Source organism: Diabrotica virgifera, chromosome 4, assembly GCF_917563875.1.
Source record: "Diabrotica virgifera virgifera chromosome 4, PGI_DIABVI_V3a".
In the NCBI taxonomy this organism is placed as follows: Eukaryota; Metazoa; Arthropoda; class Insecta; order Coleoptera; family Chrysomelidae; genus Diabrotica; species Diabrotica virgifera.
The window spans coordinates 264060749-264080924 of NC_065446.1; the positions used below are offsets into that span (position 1 = coordinate 264060749).

The window sequence follows — 20176 nt, forward strand, 5'->3', positions numbered from 1 at the left end:
ACATGCAGGGGTCTACCTCTCAAGAGTAATTTAGATTTAGTAGAGACCAGACCAATGGTAAATTTGGAAAATAGGGAGATAGACACAAAGGAATAATTAATTTATACATTTACTCTTATTCTCAAGATGTGCTCAAACAATGCATTGTAAAGTGAGATGAGTCCTTAACATTTGTAATAGATTATAAAGTTTCTTTAAATTATAATATTTTGTTAACTTACATCAATGGCTACATACTGCAAATGAGATAAAAAGTAATCAACATAAGATACTTACGAACTTTGTAGTAATTTTAAGAGTACAACATATAAAAAGTACATGGAATGAAGTAAAATAGATCCTTAGGTGACAAAACATTTACATAATAACGTTGGTGTACTGCAGGGTAGTGTACTTGGACCATTGCTTTTTATATTATATTTAAATGATATAAATTTGTTTGTGGACTGTGAATTTATTAACCTTTTCGCTGATGATACCCTTTTGGCTTGTAGCGATAGTTCTATTGAAGGGGCGGTTGACAAAATGAATCACGTTTTATGTTCAGTGTCCAAATACTTAAAACTTAATAAACTTAAATTAAACGTAAGAAGACAAAAGCCATGATAGTTACATCTAAATTTAAGTACAGGAGTCTTAATACTAACAATATAATGTTAAACATTGATGGGGAACCAATTGAAGTAGTGACACAAATTAAATATCTTGGTTTTCAATTAGATAATACTCTATCATTCGACAAGCATCTCGAGTATACATGTAAAAAACTCGCAAAAAAATTGTATTTCTTTACAAGAATTTCTAAGAATTTGTCACTTCAGTCAAGGATCACTGTATATAAATCGATAATCCAACCTCATTTTGATTTTTGTGCATCCATCTTATATCTTTTAAATCTTAACCAACTAGCCAAATTACAAAAATTACAGAATCGTGGAATGAGGATCATTTTACGTACAAGTAGATTAACACCTGTCACATTGATGTTGAATACTTTGCAGTGGTTTTCTGTATCGCAACGGCTCTCTTATTTGACCATGATATTGATTTTTAGAATTGTACATGGATTGGCACCTAAATAGTTTCTCGATCTTGTTAGTTACAATTCAGATATTCACCCTTATTTTACGAGAAATTCTAATAATATTTACATCAGCAGAACCAATACTACAGGTGCTATGAACTCACTTGTCTATAAAGGTTTTGATAATTTCAATAAATTGCCAACGGAACTCAAGTTGAAGACCTCAATTAACATGTATAGGAAAAATTTAAAGAATTGTGTTACAAATCGTACTTAATGTCTCATGTGGCTTCTAAATGTGTTTTTAACTGCGTGTAGTTTAATGTAATATTTTGAGTAATGTAGTATTTTTAATGCTTGTATTGTAATGGAATATTTTAAGTGTTTTTTGTTTTTTGTTTGATTTTTATTATTATAACTTGGATATTGTATCTTAATAACACTTTTCTATTGTCTAATAATTTAAATTGTACATACATATTATAAAATATCTCAATTGTAACTGTATATTAGGGTTACCTAATTTTTGAATAAATTCTTCTTCTTCTTCTAATATCAATAATACCTAGAAATTACCGGAAAACTTGATAATTTTACAGTCAAACTTATTGGAATATCCTTCATGTCAAACAAGGATATTCCTATAACTGGGATATTCTAAAAACCAATCATTGGTAGCTACTAAAAATTTTTCGGATACGATTTGTCAAAGTACCTGTAAAAGTCATGACTTTTCACAAATCAAGTACGATTTGTGAAAAGTTAAAGACTGTCATGGCTAAGACATGTGCAGAGACAAGACAATGAAAAAACAACAAAGAAAATAATATATTACAATAGAAGCCAATAGGAAGATGACCTGAAAACATAAGACAATGGAGAAGAAGGGCACAAGAAAGATGGCAGGACATAGCCAGACAGGCAAAGACCCATCCAGGGTTATGATGACAAAAAAAGAAGAAATTTTTTGGGACTTTAAACTTTTATTCTTTAAACCTGGATATTCCTATAACTGGTATTCTAATATGAAGGTTCAACTGTATTTTGCTTTTTCACCTACATAAAGCTCTCAAGACTGCAATAGATAAAATAGAAAAACTATACTACAAAATACAAACCTGGTAGCATTAGGTAGAAAATTGTTTAAAAACAACCATTGTAGATATAACCTTATATCCACAAAACAGCATTTAGAGAGAAACGTAAAATAGGGGAAAAATAAAATACAAATTAGTAAAAGACATTTTTCCTTGTTGAATAATATAAATATAGATAGCAAAACATTTTTAAATGACACAGCACAATCTTATCTGTAAATAAATATGTTTGATATATTGGATAATCCTCAAGGTACTTCTCAATATTAATTTGGTTAAAATTTGAACACATTTTCAATTACAGCAAAATAAAATTAACAAGACATATAATTTTGAAGATCTTTTATAGTAATCGTTTTATATTCACTTAAAGGCTGATTCACTTAAAGTTTCATTTATTTTGACCTTCTGGGAGCGATTTTCCAAATAAGATTTGAACAAATTATAAGGAAGACCTCTTATTCCCTTTTTCTTAAGTCGCTCCAGCAATATACGGTGTGACACAGTGTCGAAGGCCCTGGCCAGATCAATAAAAATGTATGGTCATTTTTATTGATCTGGCCAGGGCCTTCGACACTGTGTCACACCGTATATTGCTGGAGCGACTTAAGAAAAAGGGAATAAGAGGTCTTCCTTATAATTTGTTCAAATCTTATTTGGAAAATCGCTCCCAGAAGGTCAAAATAAATGAAACTTTAAGTGAATCAGCCCCAGTAACGTACGGTGTGCCACAGGGGACGGTTTTGGGTCCAGTGCTTTTTGTGTTATACATGGACTTTTTATTTTCAGTTCTCAAAGAGGCTAATATTATATGCTATGCAGATGACACAGCCATTGTTGTTTGTGAGAGCACTTGGGAAAAAACTCTTACCATAGCAGAGGAAATCATGGCAAAAATTAAAAGTTGGTTTGATGTCAGTCTGCTTTCAATGAATATCGAGAAGTCCCACTTTATGTGCTTCACAATGAATGAAGCCACGTCACCAGAAATTTTAGCTCTTAAAGTACATAAATACACATGTAAGGATCACAAAAAATGTGATTGTCAAACTATTAAAGTTGTTGATAAAATTAAATACTTAGGAGTATTTTTTGACAAACACATGAAGTGGGAACCTCACATTGAATATATTTGTGGTAAATTAAGAAAAATTATGTACAAATTTTACATTTTAAGAAAATGTTTAACAAAGGATACTATCATAAATATATATAAAGCCCTAGTCGAATCTATCCTAACATATGGAATATGTACCTGGGGTGCAGGTTATTCTAACGTTCTATCCCCCTTAATAATAACACAAAAAACAATTTTAAAAATCATTTTATTTAAAAAGAAATGTTTTTCTTCAGAAGATTTGTTTATAGAAGCAAATGTAATGCAGATTTTTCAACTTTATATTAAAACCATTGTCAGACTCTATTGTAATAATAAGTTACCAAAACCCAGCTCAAACCATCAATTTTTAACTAGATTTACTACTAATAATATGTTAACGACTACTACACCAATATATTACACGGCTGTTCAAAAAAGCTTACTCTTCACAGCTCCAAAAATATTTAACTCTTTACCTCAAGAATTTAAAAATAAAAAATTTATTAAGATAAAGAAATCACTTTCTAGCTGGATAAAAAATATAAAAATAAATAACATATTCTAGTAATAATGTAAAACTTTATAGAACATAGACATAGTCTTTTGTAAATCTTTATTAGGTTGAGTGAATTTTCTCTTGTTTTCTTAATAATCAGTTACCTCCATTAGATTAATTTTATTGATTATAATAAATAGAATAAATACACACACAAACAATATGTTCATCGTGTACTTAGCATCTAAGTTTTTGCATGTAAACTGATTTTTTCTTGAAATAATATTATTTTTTTTTATATACTTTGATGCATTGTCTATCCCACACACTACATCAATGACTCATCGACAGTATGAAGTCACATTTTGAGCGGTACATTTGTTCAGTATATACTTTTGCTTCTTTTGTTCTTCAAACTGTCATACAGAAATAATGTTCATTAATTCATTCATTCTTTGAACATGTTTCACTATGTACAATAATTTTTATAATGTTTAAATTCTATACTTCCAGTTTGTATCATAAAAGCTTTTAAATGGAGATTGTATTGATTTTTAATTACATATCGTCGCCTCAAAGCAACAGTAGGTAACACATCGCATCGGTCCAATATCACTGAACTGGTTGATCGGTGCATTCGTGCAACAGTAGGATAAGACATATCCTACTGTTGCTTTGAGGCGACGATATCTTACTACAACTATATTTTCAAGTATTCATTTTCTGTCTATGATTATTTCCAGATCAATATTAAATTTTTCCATGTTCCGTTTGTAAATATTTCGGTAACTACCCATAAGAATTTAATGGGTGCCACAGAATCAACAGATAATTGAAATTATGAAATACATGCTCTAACAGATCATAAATAAAAATTCTGTAGATATATTAAATTTTTGATATTACATGTTTGCAATATTTGAGAAAATGACATCATTCAAATATTTCAGTTATAAATTATGAAATAAATTTTTAATTTCAAGAAATTATACATAAATGTATAGATAAAGAAATATTCCATTGAATTTTCGCTAAATCTAACTTCCATAAAAATCTATCGATTTTAAAAATTAATTTGAAAAATTTAAGAATTTGAATAATATTAGAAACCTAATACAAATCATTGGTTATGTATGTACACAAGATTCACATGTGATATTAAAAAAATGATACAAAACCCCAAAAAACTATATTTGTACCCTTTTACAGTTAATTGACAACAGAATTCAACATTCCACTTATCAGTCAAATAAAAAACAATTATTCCAATATCTATCCATGAAACTCAACCCGATTTTGCAAATGAATCATTTTACGTCTCAAATTACTTAAAATTGTTCCACTGTACTGGAAAATTGTCTAATATCGTTTATAAATGCAACATATTGACCTATCATGGTAATAGAAGGTTATTATTATCGGGTCATCCGTAGCAAAATGCACTTCCCCTGCAAAAGGACGTGTCTGAACAGAATCTACTAGAATTTTTGAGGATAGGAAAAACCTCTCGAGAATTTATGCCAACCAACGAGAAAGTGAAAATCAGGGAGTGGTTCTCCCGTCGACTGTCACAGTCTCCATTGTAAAGATATAATAAAACCTTCCATCTCGAAAATGGTGGAAAATTCATTGAACTCAGCACTTGGCATTTTCTGAACATTACCTGTCATTAAATTGCTCCTCACTGCCGGGCAAAGGGTGCACCACATATTGTAAAGAAGTCATTTTCAACGTTTTCACTGTACACAACTAAAAATATTCTGATCCTACAACAGAATCAAACACATTTTCGAACGTTTTACAAGAAACCATTCGCCATCATGTTTAATGTCTGAAGGGTCTGAAGTTCGCCAACTGTTTGCTGTCAATGGTCAATGTCAGCAACGTGAAAATAGCTGATACAGGGACGAATTTTGTGTTTTCATCTAGGTATATAATAAAATTTTATTTCAAACAGTTTAAAAAAATATATAAGTATTGACTTTAATAAATACTTTAGTAATAATACCTGGGCAGTATTTACCTTATAATTACTTGTTCACAATGGACGTAACCATAAGATGAACGTAGCCGTTATCATTCCGTAAACCGTAATTTGTACATAATTTTATGCAGCGTTCACAATAGACTTAAATTTTACGTAGGCGTTGCATAAAATTATATACAAATTACGGTTTACGAAATAATAACGGCTTACGTTCATCTTATGGTTACGTCCATTGTGAACAAGCAGTAAGGCACTAATTGATACAATTTTTTTGGGAAATATAAAGATTTGTAGTGTTAAAAAGTATAATATATTAAATTAATAGTGTTGGTTTATTCCTCTCTCCCTCATCACTGGTTTAATGGGTTTATTCGCACCGTGCCCCCCTCTATTTACAGTCACGTGACACGCTGTCAAATTTTGTAAGGACGTTTTAACATTGAGTCTTATGGGATTATTTTGTTAAACTTGAATATTTTATTTTGTAGTGATAATAACCGAATAAAATTGTTAGAATTCATTAGTTATTAATTTATAGTGTAATTTACAGTGCAACAAAAATATTTTCTATTTCGTTAATAAATATTTATTGACATAAACTGCGATAGTGAGGTTATGTATACATAATCAAACTGATAATCAATAATGGAAAGTGAAGAATTTATATCAGATTAAGTGCGTTTTTATTTTCTGTTTATATAGTATGGTATAGTTAGACCCAAACCCAGACATCCAAAGTGAAAGTAATCCTCCAACACCAAATTGTTCTATAAGGTCCACATAATGTTCAGAAAAAAGTCACACCATTTTGAGCGTCGGGTGGTTTGGGGGGGAGAGGGGGGAGAAATCGGTAATTTCGTAGTTTTTTACGTTTCTCGTCAATATTTCTAAAACTAAGCGGTTTATCATGAACAACCCTCTACACAAAATTGTTCTACATTAAATTCGAAATAAAAAAGGCCCTATGCATAACCCTTCTAAAATGAACGGTTCAAAAGTTACGGAGGTAGTATACCCTATTCCACGAACATACGCCTGTTTTGGATTACTTCGACAACGAATATTTTACTGTGCAAAATAAAAAGAACGAAAGTAAATTGCAAATTACATTTTTGTTTATTGGAATAATTATTAGCGCCATTTACTTTCGTACTTCTTATGTTGCACAGTAAAATATTCGTTGTCGAAGTAATCCAAAACAGGCGTATGTTCGTGGAATGGCCCATATAGTATAATTGGTCCAAAAAAGGCCTAACCCAGACATCCAAAATAAAAATTTTCCTTCAACACCAAATTGTTCTATATGTTCCACATATTGTTCAGTAAAAAGTTACACCATTTTGAGCGTCCGGTTTGGGGGGGAGATGAGGGAGAAGTCGGAAAATTAGTAGTTTTTTAAGTTTTTCGTCAATATTTCTAAAACTATGCTTTAGCGTAAGGACTGTTCTATAGAGGAATGTTCTACATAAAATTTAAAACCAAAAAGGTTGTATACATAATTATTATAAAATCAACGGTTCCAGAGTTACGGAGGGTGAAATGTGGAGGTTTTCGATACTTTTTATATTTACCGATTTCTCCCCCCTCTCCCCTCCCAAACCCGACGTTCAAAATGGTGTGACTTTTTTCTAAACATTATGTGGACCATATAGAACAATTTGGTGTTGGAGGATAACTTTCACTTTGGATGTCTGGGTTTTTGGTATAGTTATATCATAAATGTTGCCCAAAAAAATATAAAAAGTATCGAAAACCTCGACTTTTCACCCTCCGTAACTCTGGAACCGTTGATTTTATAACAATTATGTATCGAACATTTTTTGTTTTAAATTTTCTATAGAACATTTTTGTATATAACATTGCTTATGCTAAAGCATATTTTTAGAAATATTGACGAAAAACCTAAAAAAACTACTAATTTACCGGCTTCTCTCCCATCTCCCTTCCAAACCGGACGGTCAAAATGGTGTAATTTTTTACTGAACAATATGTGGACCATATAGAACATTTTGGTGTTGGAGGAAAACTTTTACTTTGGATGTTTGGGTTAGGCCTTTTTTGGACCAGTTATACTATAATACCTCCGTAACTTTGGAACCATTCATCTTAGAAAGATTATGCATAGGGCCTTTTTTATTTTAAATTTAATGTAGAACAATTTTGTACAGAAGGTTGTTCATGCTAAACCGCATAGTTTTAGAAATATTGGCGAAACACTTAAAAAAGTACGAATTTACCGATTTCTCCCCCTCTCCCCCCCCCCCAAACCCGACGCTCAAAATGGTGTGACTTTTTTCTGGACATTGTGTGGACCATATAGAACAATTTGGTGTTGAAGGATAACTTTCACTTTGGATGTCTGGGTTATGCCATCTTTTGGATCAACTATACTATACTAATATTAATACATAATATTATCACTAGCGAGACACGGCATTTTTTTTAAATATCCCATTTAAACATACAGAAAGCGTCCTTATAAAATTTCAAAAAACCGCCACCATGAGCAGGTCGGTCGATTTTGCTTTGACACTTTGTTAACGCTCGGAGCGAATACGGTCCTGTCTCGAAGTTGTTCCACGTGAAGCTAGATCTAGTGCGAGAGAGTAGTACAAAATTCCTTTAGTTAAAACGAGACAGTATTAGCCCGGATTTTGCTCCATATCAATTGAATCTATCTCTGTTTAACTTTAGCCAACGCGGTATATTTTTGTCTGACATAAAATCTATTCAGCTGTTTTTAGTCTTATTGCACTAAACACGATTACCAACCGAAACGGAGCGAGCCAGCAGTCCAAAACTTGATGCGGTAAAAGAATGACTGTAAAAGTTGGGTGTGTGTACGTTAAATAATAAACAAAAACTTCAGTGCTAGTTTTCGGGATATTTTTATGGATCCATAATATGAATGTGAGTACAAAACCCTGTATTTCATTGAAAATATCAAAAATTTGTCATCGGAATCCTGAAAAACAGGGATCAATGACCATTGGGATTGGGTGGGCTGTCGGCACATATATTTCTCGGAAGGCTAGGACATATGTAACATCTTTCGTTTCTGTTCTTTGAATGTGTTTGAACGGTAGTAGGTCAGGAGGTTTGTCTTTTATCGATGTAATTAATGTAGTGGGTTTGCTTTTTGGTTTTGATTCATTACAGGTTGTCTTAATTATTGTTAAGGCCAATTCTGGACGCTTTTTAATCAAAACCTACGCAAGATTTCATTAAAAAGAAGCTAAAGAATTAACCGTGTTTCTTCTTTAATGTCATTAGTTTAAAGGGAAGCGTAGGAGTTTTTGGGATAGCACTATCTTGGAAATTTATCGTCTATGGTTTATTAAATAATTTGCTTTTATTGATATTTATGAGAATTCGAGGTTTAGAGAGTCAATTTAATTATCAGATAGGATGTTTGAAGTGTGACAGTGCAGTAGGTGAATAGTATGTGAGTGAAATTAATGGGAATATCTACCTACTTCTCCAGTTACTGTCTATATGAAAAGTTGCCAACAAGCAACAAAGAGTTCTGTATTTGTATTGAGTTTGGTTGCAACAAGATCCAATTCAATGCAAATAGAGATAATTATGCAAATGTCTGGTTTTTGACCTTCTATTTTGTTATAATTGGATTGGATTACATAAAGGGGAACCAGGTTTGATCATTTGAAACAATTTTGGGTGCTAATGTACATACTTAATTTTATGTTTCTATTTTTTGCTGTTATTGTTAATGAAATCATCAGTATAAATATCATGAAATATCAATATCTTCCCTATGATCTTTAATAATTTCCACAGAATAACAATGACTAAAACTACTTTTATGAAAATGAAGTCATTTCTTTGTAATAATCGTCTCAGTTTAGAACTAAGACAAAGAATAGTTAAGTGCTATGTTTGGTCTGTACTTTTGTATGGTGCAGAAGTGTGGACACTAAAAGTATTGATCATTAACATTAACAGAATTGAAGCATTGGAAATGTGAAACCTTGAGATACTCTAGATACCTTGGACAGCAAGAAAACCTAATGAGAAAGCACTAAGGATAGTCAACAAAGATTGAGAACTGCTAAAGACTGTTAAACACCGGAAAATGCCCATGTGGGATATAGAATATTTATTTATTTATTTATTTTCAACGGGCTGCTGCCCAATCTGATTACAAGTTTATAATATAATATTTCCATATACTCATGTGTGTCAATAATTATTGTAGTATAATTTAGTATTCTTTTGTCATTGTTTATTTTATTGATTAATTGTTTTGTCATTCAAATTAATTCTACTGTCAAGTTTTATGTGAATAAAAGCCTAATTTTGTAAAAGGCATTTTTACTACAATTTTATTCACATAAATATACCAAATATACAATGGATAAGTACTTTAGACCTGATAAACTAGAGGCTGATCCAAACTCCCAAACTGCCGCCAAAGAATTTAAACACTGGTACGAAACATTTAAGAATTTTTTGGAAAGCAATAAATCTACATAAAAATCGCTAGAAGATAAAGACAAGTACATGCTTTTAATCAATTTTGTCTCACATTCAGTATATGATTACATAAGCGAAGCAAAAACATACATTTCTGCTATCAAAATTTTGGAAGAATTGTATATTAAACCTACAAATGAGATTTACGCAAGACATATTCTAGCTACAAGAAAACAACAAATAAACGAATCTATAGATCAGTATGCTCAACAGTTAAAGCTTTTGGCTAAAAATTGTAATTTTAAAGCAGTTTCTTCAGAAGAAAATAAAAATGACTATATTCGTGATGCTTTTATTAATGGTCTCGTTCAATCTAATATACGTCAAAGATTACTAGAGTTTAGTTCTTTATCTTTGGACGAAGCATTATCTAAATCTAGATCTTTAGAAGATTCTCAAAAACAATCTGATACATATCATGCAGCATTAAATAATATAGCATCTTGTAGTCATCCAAATTCAGAGCAAACTACTTTAGCTTCTGTTCAAACAAAACCTGGTCAGACTTGTTATTTTTGTGGACATCCAAGACATCCTCTATCTGTATGTCCAGCAAGGGCTGCGATTTGCCAAAACTGTCATAAAATTGGACATTGGTTTAAAATGTGCATGCAATCAAAGAAAAGTCAAACGAGATCAACTTATGCATCTACAATGGTAATCGCTTCTTCAATGGAAACGCCTCAATCGCTTTCAAAATGTATAGCCAAAGTAACAGTTAACCAAATTGATGCCAACGCTTTAATAGACACTGGAAGCTCAGATACTTTTTTAGATCATGAATTCGCTATTGAAAATAAGCTTAAAATTTTTCCAATACAAGGGGTCCAAGTTTCTATGGCATCTATGTCATATGGTCAAGTCGAGAGATACAATGGAATTATATGGAAAGCAGTGAATCTAGCATTGAAAACCAAAAATTTAGACATCACTAAATGGGAGACTGTTCTACCAGATGCTCTGCACTCTATAAGAAGTTTACTGTGTACAGCAACCAATTGTACACCTCATGAACGTTTGTTTATGTATCAGCGAAGATCAACTAGCGGAACTTCTATTCCATCATGGCTTAAAGATTCAGACAAAGTATTACTAAGAAAATTTGTACGAAAAAGTAAGTTTGATCCTTTAGTTGAAGAGGTTGATCTTTTAGAAGCCAATTCAGATTACGCCTTAATACAGTATCCAAACGGAAAGAAAAGTACAGTTTCAACGAAGCATTTAGCTCCTAGAGGTGACCTGAAATTATTGAATCAAGATAATGATGAAGATGAAAATGAAAGTCCAAATAATAAACTAGAGAATTCCACTACTGAATCAATACCAGAGGACATAGAAAATTTATCTATTCAAGAACCCAATCAAGTACCTGATGATAATCATGAACCAAGATTGGAAAATTCAGATTTTCAATCTAGCCGTAAATCAGCTAGAACTAAAAATAAACCACGATATTTGCAAGATTTTGTTCAAAAATAGGGCCGGGTGAATGTAGTATAATTTAGTATTCTTTTGTCATTGTTTATTTTATTGATTAATTGTTTTGTCATTCAAATTAATTCTACTGTCAAGTTTTATGTGAATAAAAGCCTAATTTTGTAAAAGGCATTTTTACTACAATTATTAAAATACAATAAAATAGTTATAATACCTAATACAATAAAATACAAATATCACAGATTTACATATCACAACAATGACTATCTATTCCACAACAACTCAAATAAACATACGCCCTGAGGCCCGAAATGAATTCAGATTTCGGTGCAAAACAATCTAGATCAGGGTGAATATTTGCTCATCTTAGTACTTACTCGAGATAAAAAGTTGTTGTAAGCATAGTTGGTTCTGTGAATAGGAACATAGAAAGTTTGGTTTAATCATGTTCTGAGGAGAGGTACATGGAGACCAACCTGCTCAAGTAGCTGAGGACACAAAAATGTTGAATTAACTATGCCATAAAGCATCTTTGCATCTTTAATTATTCGTCAGTTTCGCAATGAGAAAATGCCAAGTTGGGTTTCAATCTGATGATAATTTACTTGATTTAACTCAAAAGGTATACCCAGTTTACATGCTACATATTTCAAGAACTTGTGTTGGACTGTCTCGATTTTTGATATGTAAATATTATAAGATGGAGACCATACACAAGAACAATACTCTAGATTAGTGGTTTTCAATCTTTTTGAGTCATGTACCATCTAAAGTTTCTTTTATTATATTTCTATATTTTTAGATTGTATAATCAAGACTTACTATGTACTACTATTTTAAGTTTTTGTGTGTTTTGTGTACCACCGCAAATAATGATATGTACCACCAGTGGTACTTGTACCACAGATTGAGAACTGCTGCTCTAGATGAGGTCTAACTAAAGAACAATATAGTAGTTTAATTGCTTCAATATTCTGAAAGTCTCTAGTGCATCTTTTTACAAAACCAAACATCTGTAAAGATTTGGAAATTTTTGATGTATAATGTGATTCAAATAAAAGTTTACAGTCTAAGCTAATTCCCAAATCACGAATTTCAGTAGTCCAGTCAACAGGAATATTCTGTATATTATAATTATATTCTATTGGGTCTCTCGATCGTCCAAAAGAAATAGCATGACACTAGGATCCATTCAGTGCCATGGCATTCAACATACACCACTCACTCAACTGATCAAGATCATGTTGAAGATTAATACAATCTTCTGTATTGTTGATAATTGTGTAGAACTTTAGATCATCTGCAAAAAGAAGAGGTGAACTGTGCCGGAAGCAGTGGTGTATATCATTGATGAATATGTTAAATAACAGGGGCCCCAAATGCGAATCCTGAGGTACTCCTGAATGAACCTTAATCTCACTGGAAACAAAATCCCTGATACGCACCATCTGAACTCTGTCAATCAAGTATGTTCTCAGCCACTCAAGAAGTGGACCATTAACACCCATTTGTTTAAGTTTGAATATTAAAATATTATGGTTGACCCGATCGAATGCCTTGGAGAAATCAGTGTATAGTGCATGTACCCTTAAAGGCAAGGAATACTGCAACTGATCATTAAAGGCAAAATAGAGGACTATAGAAATGTAGGAAGAAAACAAGTTTCTTGGTTAATACATTCACGGACACGCTTCACATGTAGACATTTCTTCTTATGGAGTAAATGACTTCATATTATGCAGTCGTGTCCGTGAATGTGTTACCACATTCACGGACACATCTTCAGCTTCACGTAGTAATGTCTTTTATTTTATAAGTGTCTGCATCTGCAGTTGTGTCCGTGAATGTGTTAAGAAACATTTATAAACGGACTCAGATATCAAATGAGACAATTATTCTGTATTGCAGAAGATTGAGAAGCCTTCACAATGATGTATGTCAAAGTCTGATAATTCTGATATGGCAAGTGAAGATGTTTATTTTGAATGAAAGAATTTTGTGCAATAAAACTAGTTATCTGTGCAATAAAATGAAGAAACATCTTTTTAGGAGTTACTTATTTTGTATTTGTGATTAAATACGCTAGAAGAAAAAAGGTTCCATAAAAATTCTGAATAAGAGAAATAAAAGCCATAAAATAGCTATCAATACCAACTTCAGAATGTATAATATAGCCTTATATTCTTTATTTTTATACTTTATATGTCTATATAGTGGGCTAACAATAAAATAATGTCAATATATTATTAAACAAATTGAAACACTATGGTAGTACAGGTAATTTTGAAGTGCTGCTATAATCTTATCAAATCATAGATTATTGGGGCCATCTATAATGATAGAAAGTAAATAAGGAATAACTGATTGGAACTATTAGTGGAAAGCCACTCAAAAAGTCACACCAAAGTAGTGCAATCAAATTTTAAAAAGACTAAAATAATGTGATATTTAAAAAATTGAAAAATAAAGCCAATATTATGTTTTTGAAGGGATTACAAGAAAATTTGCAAAGATATGTTTAATACACTTTGCGATCAATATCCTTCACATGAGACCATGAAAAATTGGATTTTTATCTTGAGAGAGGTAAATTTTCCATTGAGGATGAAGAATGATTGGGAAGATCAATTTTTGTGTTAACCCTCGTAAATATTTATACACTTCATGCCATGATTTATTTACATTATATATACAGCTTTTTTATAAATTCTTGTGGTAAAAATAAACAGGTTACAAATGCCCATCAGGTGTTTACTGAACCCTAAATCAAGTATAGATGTATTCATACATTGAAAGTTGTTATGAACTATCTAGTCGCTCTGATTTTTGTGCTTTTTCATGTCAGCCAGAGACAGAAATTATGGTTTTTGTGTGAATTATCTTATATGTCATATTCTAGCATATGATAGCCAAATAAAAATTAATTTTAAAGTCAAAAGGCAGATATCGAGCACTGAATTTAATTAAATCTTGCCTAAGTATACTTTCGCTCACAAGAGCATCCTCAGGGGCATTTCGTCAATAAAAAGAAGGTATCCTCGAATGTCATTTAATTATTATAGATCATTTTGGTGGCAAACTTAAATTAACAACTAACTACACACTGAACAAGGGACAAACATACCTATAAATTAAATTGCCAGTAGGTTCTACATTTTAATTTAAAAATGTAGAACCTACTGGCAATTTAATTTATATGTTTGTCCCTTGTTCAAACTGTGCACTGAACAAGGGACAAACATATAAATTAAATTGCCAGCAGGTCTTTTAAATTAAAATGTAGAACCTGCTGGCAATTTAATTTATATGTTTGTCCCTTGTTCAGTGTGTAGTTAGTTGTTAATTTAAGTTTGCCACCAAAATGATCTATAATAATTAAATGATATTCGAGGATACCTTCTTTTTATTGACGAAATGCCCCTGAGGATGCTCTTGTGAGCGAAAGTATACTTGGGCAAGATTTAATTAAATTCAGTGCTCGATATCTGCCTTTTGACTTTAAAATTCATTTATTCGAGCATTCAACCATTTCCTAAATAAAAATTATTTCAATATTGAATTGGTTGTTTGAGAAACCCGACATGTCCAAGAAAATTGATTTATGTTTTTTTGAATTTTTACTAAGCTTAGATATTATAGAGTCAATTGTTTCGAGAGAAACCCGGCAACCCTGAGATGTTTTTTGTACTTTTCCATAACTTTGCTTTTGTGGACATGTCGGGTTTCTCAAATGACAGATTCAATTGTTAAACTCATATCCAAAAGCCCTAACAACTGAACTAAATATTCGAACAAACGAAAATTTATTGAAAACATTCATCTTAACAACCATTGTCGAGATGAACAATACAATGGGTCTATTGAATAAAAAGAAGTCTTCGCTTTTACTTCCTCGTATTTAAGTATTTACTTAATAGTAATTGAATAAAGCATTAAAGAAATGACTTTATTCAATTAGTATTAAGTAAATACTTAAATAATTGTAAGTAAAAGCAAATACTTCTTTTTATTCAATAGACCCATTGTATGTCATTAATAATAAAATACTGAAATGGCTTGGTTTCTATAAACTTTGAATTGCAGTGTTGGGGGAAAAATAAACAAAATTATTGCATAATACAGTGTTACAGTGGCAACTAAATGTTCATAAAATTCAAGAAATTACTATTTTAATATTGGGTCACATCGCCACATGCTTTTACAACCTCAGCAATCCTGTATGGCATTGTTGTCACTATTATGTCCCATAATTCACCTAATTTCACTTATTTTCTGTTTCATCTTAATGCCGTAATGTCTTAACACATTCAATGGCATACATGTGAGCCACAGGATGCCTTTCATGTATCCCTGATGGCGCACATGTATGCCATTGATTATACACATTTTAAATATGTATCTTTTTTGTCAGTCATGGTCATGAGTATAAGTCTTAGGATCAGACACCTGCACGCAATGTGTTAATAATATTAAAGTCTCAACTGTTTGAGGGCATGAAAAGACTTTAATGATATTGTTTCTAAACCATTTTTTGAGTTGTTTTCATTGTATTGCATAGAAATCGTGGGCTCTTGGTACAAGACTATCTTTTAAAATTTCGTGATACTTTGCTGCGTTAAATGTGCCTTCCACCACCTCATATCTTCCTAGACTTGCTGATGACGTGAACCATTAAAAATCATAATTCCTTTGGAAAACTTTACAGTTTTTTTGAGACAATCTTTATTTAATGTTTCATTTTTACTTTTAATAACCGGTTTTTGAAAGCCCTCCCTTGCAAACATCAAATTTCTATTCATCACTAAATATGACTCTGGACCAGTCATTAATGGTCCATGAAATCTTCAATATTAACCAATTGAAGTACATAATTTGTTTTTTGCTTCTCTGTCTATATAAAGAGTTGATGGGTGGGGTGGACACAAGTTTTTTGAATATTTCAGTATGTCTCAGAATTCGTTCATGTTGTTGCTGAGTAAACTAAAAGTTTATTCACCTAAAAAAATACAATTCGTTTTCATTTGTATGCCGATTTTGTTCCATATCCCATTTTTATACTCCGTGTCCATATACTTGATATACCTTGGATTTATACTTAACCTTCCGAGAATACCTTGGATTTATACTTAACCTTCCGTTACTCAAGGCAATTTTTTGTGATCGAATACTCGCACACGGTGCAGAAGACCGGGTCCAAAAATATGGGTCAGCAATATTTAAAAATTTTTTTTTTGCAAAATTGTGTACAATTATATTATTTAATTAATATATGCTTACAGTATTTCTCATGATCATCTTTCAGTGCGTCACAGTTCGATTTCTTTCTAACGCATTAAATTGTATGTGACAGAAAAAAAGGCACGTCAGTGATTACATTTCGTCGGTGACATTTTTATAACATTTATTCTAGTTATTCTAGTTGTCGATAGATGGCGCCATAATAAAAAAATAATTTTTTTTAATTAGATAATAATATTACAAATATAATCTGTATAATTTATAAGACTATACAAATCAAAGAAAATACCATTTTATAAATGCAAGAAACACATTTGATTTGTTTTTATTCCAAATTGAAAATAAAATGTGACAACTGTCAGATTTAACTAAAATGTCATGTTAGAATAAATGTCATAAATGTGTATTATCACGGACTTACCCTTTTTCCTATCATTTGTTACGCAATGAGAAATGATCATGAAAAGGACAATATATAATTTTGTAGATATGCATTTGTGTCAACATTATATTACTTTAATAAAAAGTAACTTTGTTCATCATCATATTCATACGTTTCCTCATCAGTCGTATACACATTTAAAATAATAAAAAGATCTTAAATTACCTTACTAATTAAAACTGTCGATGTCTGATTTAAACACAAACATTTGTGCCCAAATACTCACAATCGTGTTACCTAATAATAAAAGTACAATACTCATTTTTACACTGCTCGTGGACTTCACCCACAGTTGACTGATGACTGAAGAGGTATATGCAGCAGCAATTCAAAATCTCCACTACAATCAGAGTTATAGGAAGTTATTTAGAGTCCGGTCTCATACACCGTGTGCGAGTAACAGAGGGTTAATATTCATTGGTGACTGATGCCATCGAAAGGATTAGTCCAAGTAATGAAGCTTAAAATAGGATAAAACCTCGCAATTTTTACAGAATTGTCGGTCGATCGATGATCGATTTGCTTGAATTTGAGAATAAGTAGTGGATAGTCCAAGGATCAAAATCTATATGATGCCGAAAGGCGCTTTTACCATGGGGGTGGTTGCCACCCTTTCTGGGGGGGGGGGGGTGAAAATTTTTTTTTATATTTTGACCACAAAAGTTGGTAAAAACATTCATTTTAAGCAAAAAACGTTCTATAAATTTTTTTGATAAAATTAATAGTTTTCGATTTATTTTCTATCGAAAGTGTTAGTTTTATATCGAAAAAATCAATGTTTTTAATAAGATTTCTGCTAATAACTCCAAAAGTTTTCATTTTATCAAAACAGCTTTACTTAACAAAAATGTACCTTTTGAAAAAATAAACAAAACCGTTTTTTTTTTTCTTTTAATTCCAACAGTAATCAAGCTATACTTTATTATGTTAGCTCTTCTTCGTCAAATGCTAACTATTGTAGTTTTAAAGTCAAAAGATGGGAAAACTATGCTTTATCGACAATAACCTATTTAAACTAATTTAAAGTACTTAAAAATATCTATCTCTAGAAATAAAAAATGGTCTCTAGCTAAAAAATTAAGTGACTTATAATGAAAAGAATGTCAGTGCCTATTTTTTTTTTCAGCAAAAAATTGATCGGAAACAACCTCCTAATCATCACCCTAATTAAAATTAGTCATTGACCTTATTTGGTCTTCTTTATTTATGTGTTATTAATAGGTTCTAGAAGTTTGACCGGCTTAGAGTGATTAGTTTTAAAAAAAATGGAGGTAAAAACTAATAACGAATTTTTGTAGTTTGGAAAAAATGGCCCTTTCTTCAGAATAGAAAGATTAGCATCAGAAATACGAAAAAATGTTTAAATATGAAATTGTAGCCTATTTAATTCCCAAGAACCTTGTTTGCAAAAATTTTTTCTACAGCAAAAATTGAGTGAGGTATTGACAATTAAAACTTGTAATAACATGCAAAAACCACCTTTACCAACCCTTTCAAAGTCACCTCTTTTTGCGACTGAAGATTTTAAAAAGATTTAATATTAATAGGCTTATAATAGATCTTGTAAAATCCTATAAAATTCTTTTTTAGTAAACTTTGTAAGATAAAAATTAAAAAAAGTTACGGTTAAAAAATCAATATATTTTTTTGAAAAAAAAAAGAAGAAATCCAATTTTAAGCATAATAATGTAAATTAGCGGTGTTTTAGTCATTGGCCTTATTCATTCTTCTTTATTTATGTATTATTAATAGATTCTAGAAGTTTGACTGGCCTAGAATGATTAGTTTTAAAAAAACTGGAGTTAAAAGCGAATAACGAATTTTTGTAGTTTGGTAAAAAATGCCATTTTCTTCAGAATAGAAAGATTAGCATCAGAGATACGAAAAAATGTTTAAATATGAAATTGTAGCTAATTTAATTCCCAAGAATTTGGTTTGGAAAAAATTTTTCTAGGAAAAAAATTGAGTGAACCGTAAATGAGTGTTATCGAAAAACATAGATTTTTTCGATATAAAACTAACATTTTCGATAGCCAATAAATCGAAAACTATTAATTTTATCAAAAAAATGTATAGAACATTTTTTGCTTAGAATGGATGTTTTTATCAACTTTTGCGGTCAAAATATAATAAAAAATTTCCACCCCCGAGATGGCAACCACCCCCATGGTAAAAGCGCCTTTCGACATCATATAGATTTTGATCCTTGGACTATGCACTACTAGTTCTCAAATTTTTAAGCAAATCGATCCATTCTGTAAAAATTGCGAGGTGCAAAGCTTCGGTTGCAGGATGGGCAGGACACATAGCCAGAATGACAGATGGGCGATGGACAAAGAGGTTATTGGAATGGAGGCCAAGAGAAGCGTCGGTCGACCGCCTACAAGATGGACTGACGATGTAAGAAGGCTAAATAAAAACTGGATGAGAGTGTCGCAGGAGAGACGAAGTTGGAAATAAAAGGAGGAGACCTTCAGCAGTGGACTTTTGAGGCCGGATGATGATGATGATACCTTGGATTTGACAAATCAAAAAAAAAATCGAATTTTACGTATCAATTCAATATTATCTCGTCATACATTTTGAAGAACGCAGTCGTAGTCTGTCAGTGAAAATAAAAATATCGTCGGCAAGAAATCTGTCTATACGGTGCGGTCACGTCGACAACACTGTCTGACAAATGTGCCGGGTGTGTGCGAATTGGGTCGTTTATTTTCCCAGAAGAATATTATTTTTACGTCGTCGGTGCCGGTGGAATCACGTCCCGTTCCCGGTACGGTCACGGATGTGTGTGAATAGACCTTTATTCTCTGAGGTGAATGCTCCTATAGGACCGGAACATAGCCATATTATTCAAGATAA

The 20176-nt window shown here is 31.5% G+C and overlaps 3 protein-coding genes across 6 annotated transcripts in view; 2 read left to right on the plus strand and 1 right to left on the minus strand.

Annotated features, from left to right (window-relative positions):
* LOC114325347 (E3 ubiquitin-protein ligase UBR5) overlaps nucleotides 1–5584 on the minus strand; it is a 69269-nt gene extending 63685 nt beyond the window's left edge. For all 3 annotated transcript variants that reach the window (XM_028273418.2, XM_028273411.2, XM_028273407.2), the window contains exon 1: nucleotides 5380–5584. In XM_028273418.2, the coding sequence (XP_028129219.1) occupies nucleotides 5380–5441 (62 nt within the window). In that variant the 5' untranslated portion in view covers nucleotides 5442–5584. The remainder of the gene's footprint in view (nucleotides 1–5379) is intronic.
* Nucleotides 5585–8455: 2871 nt separating this feature from the next.
* Nucleotides 8456–20176, plus strand: part of LOC114325331 (FERM, ARHGEF and pleckstrin domain-containing protein 2-like) — a 176785-nt gene continuing 165064 nt past the window's right edge. For both annotated transcript variants that reach the window (XM_050648935.1, XM_050648936.1), the window contains exon 1: nucleotides 8456–8613. The gene's annotated coding sequence lies outside the window, so the exon portion shown is untranslated. The remainder of the gene's footprint in view (nucleotides 8614–20176) is intronic.
* The window catches only part of LOC126883856 (uncharacterized), a 37215-nt gene continuing 27113 nt past the window's right edge, over nucleotides 10075–20176 (plus strand). Inside the window, exons 1-2 of the mRNA XM_050649533.1 lie at nucleotides 10075–10180; nucleotides 10256–11058. Coding sequence (XP_050505490.1) covers nucleotides 10075–10180; nucleotides 10256–11058 — 909 coding nt within the window. The remainder of the gene's footprint in view (nucleotides 10181–10255; nucleotides 11059–20176) is intronic.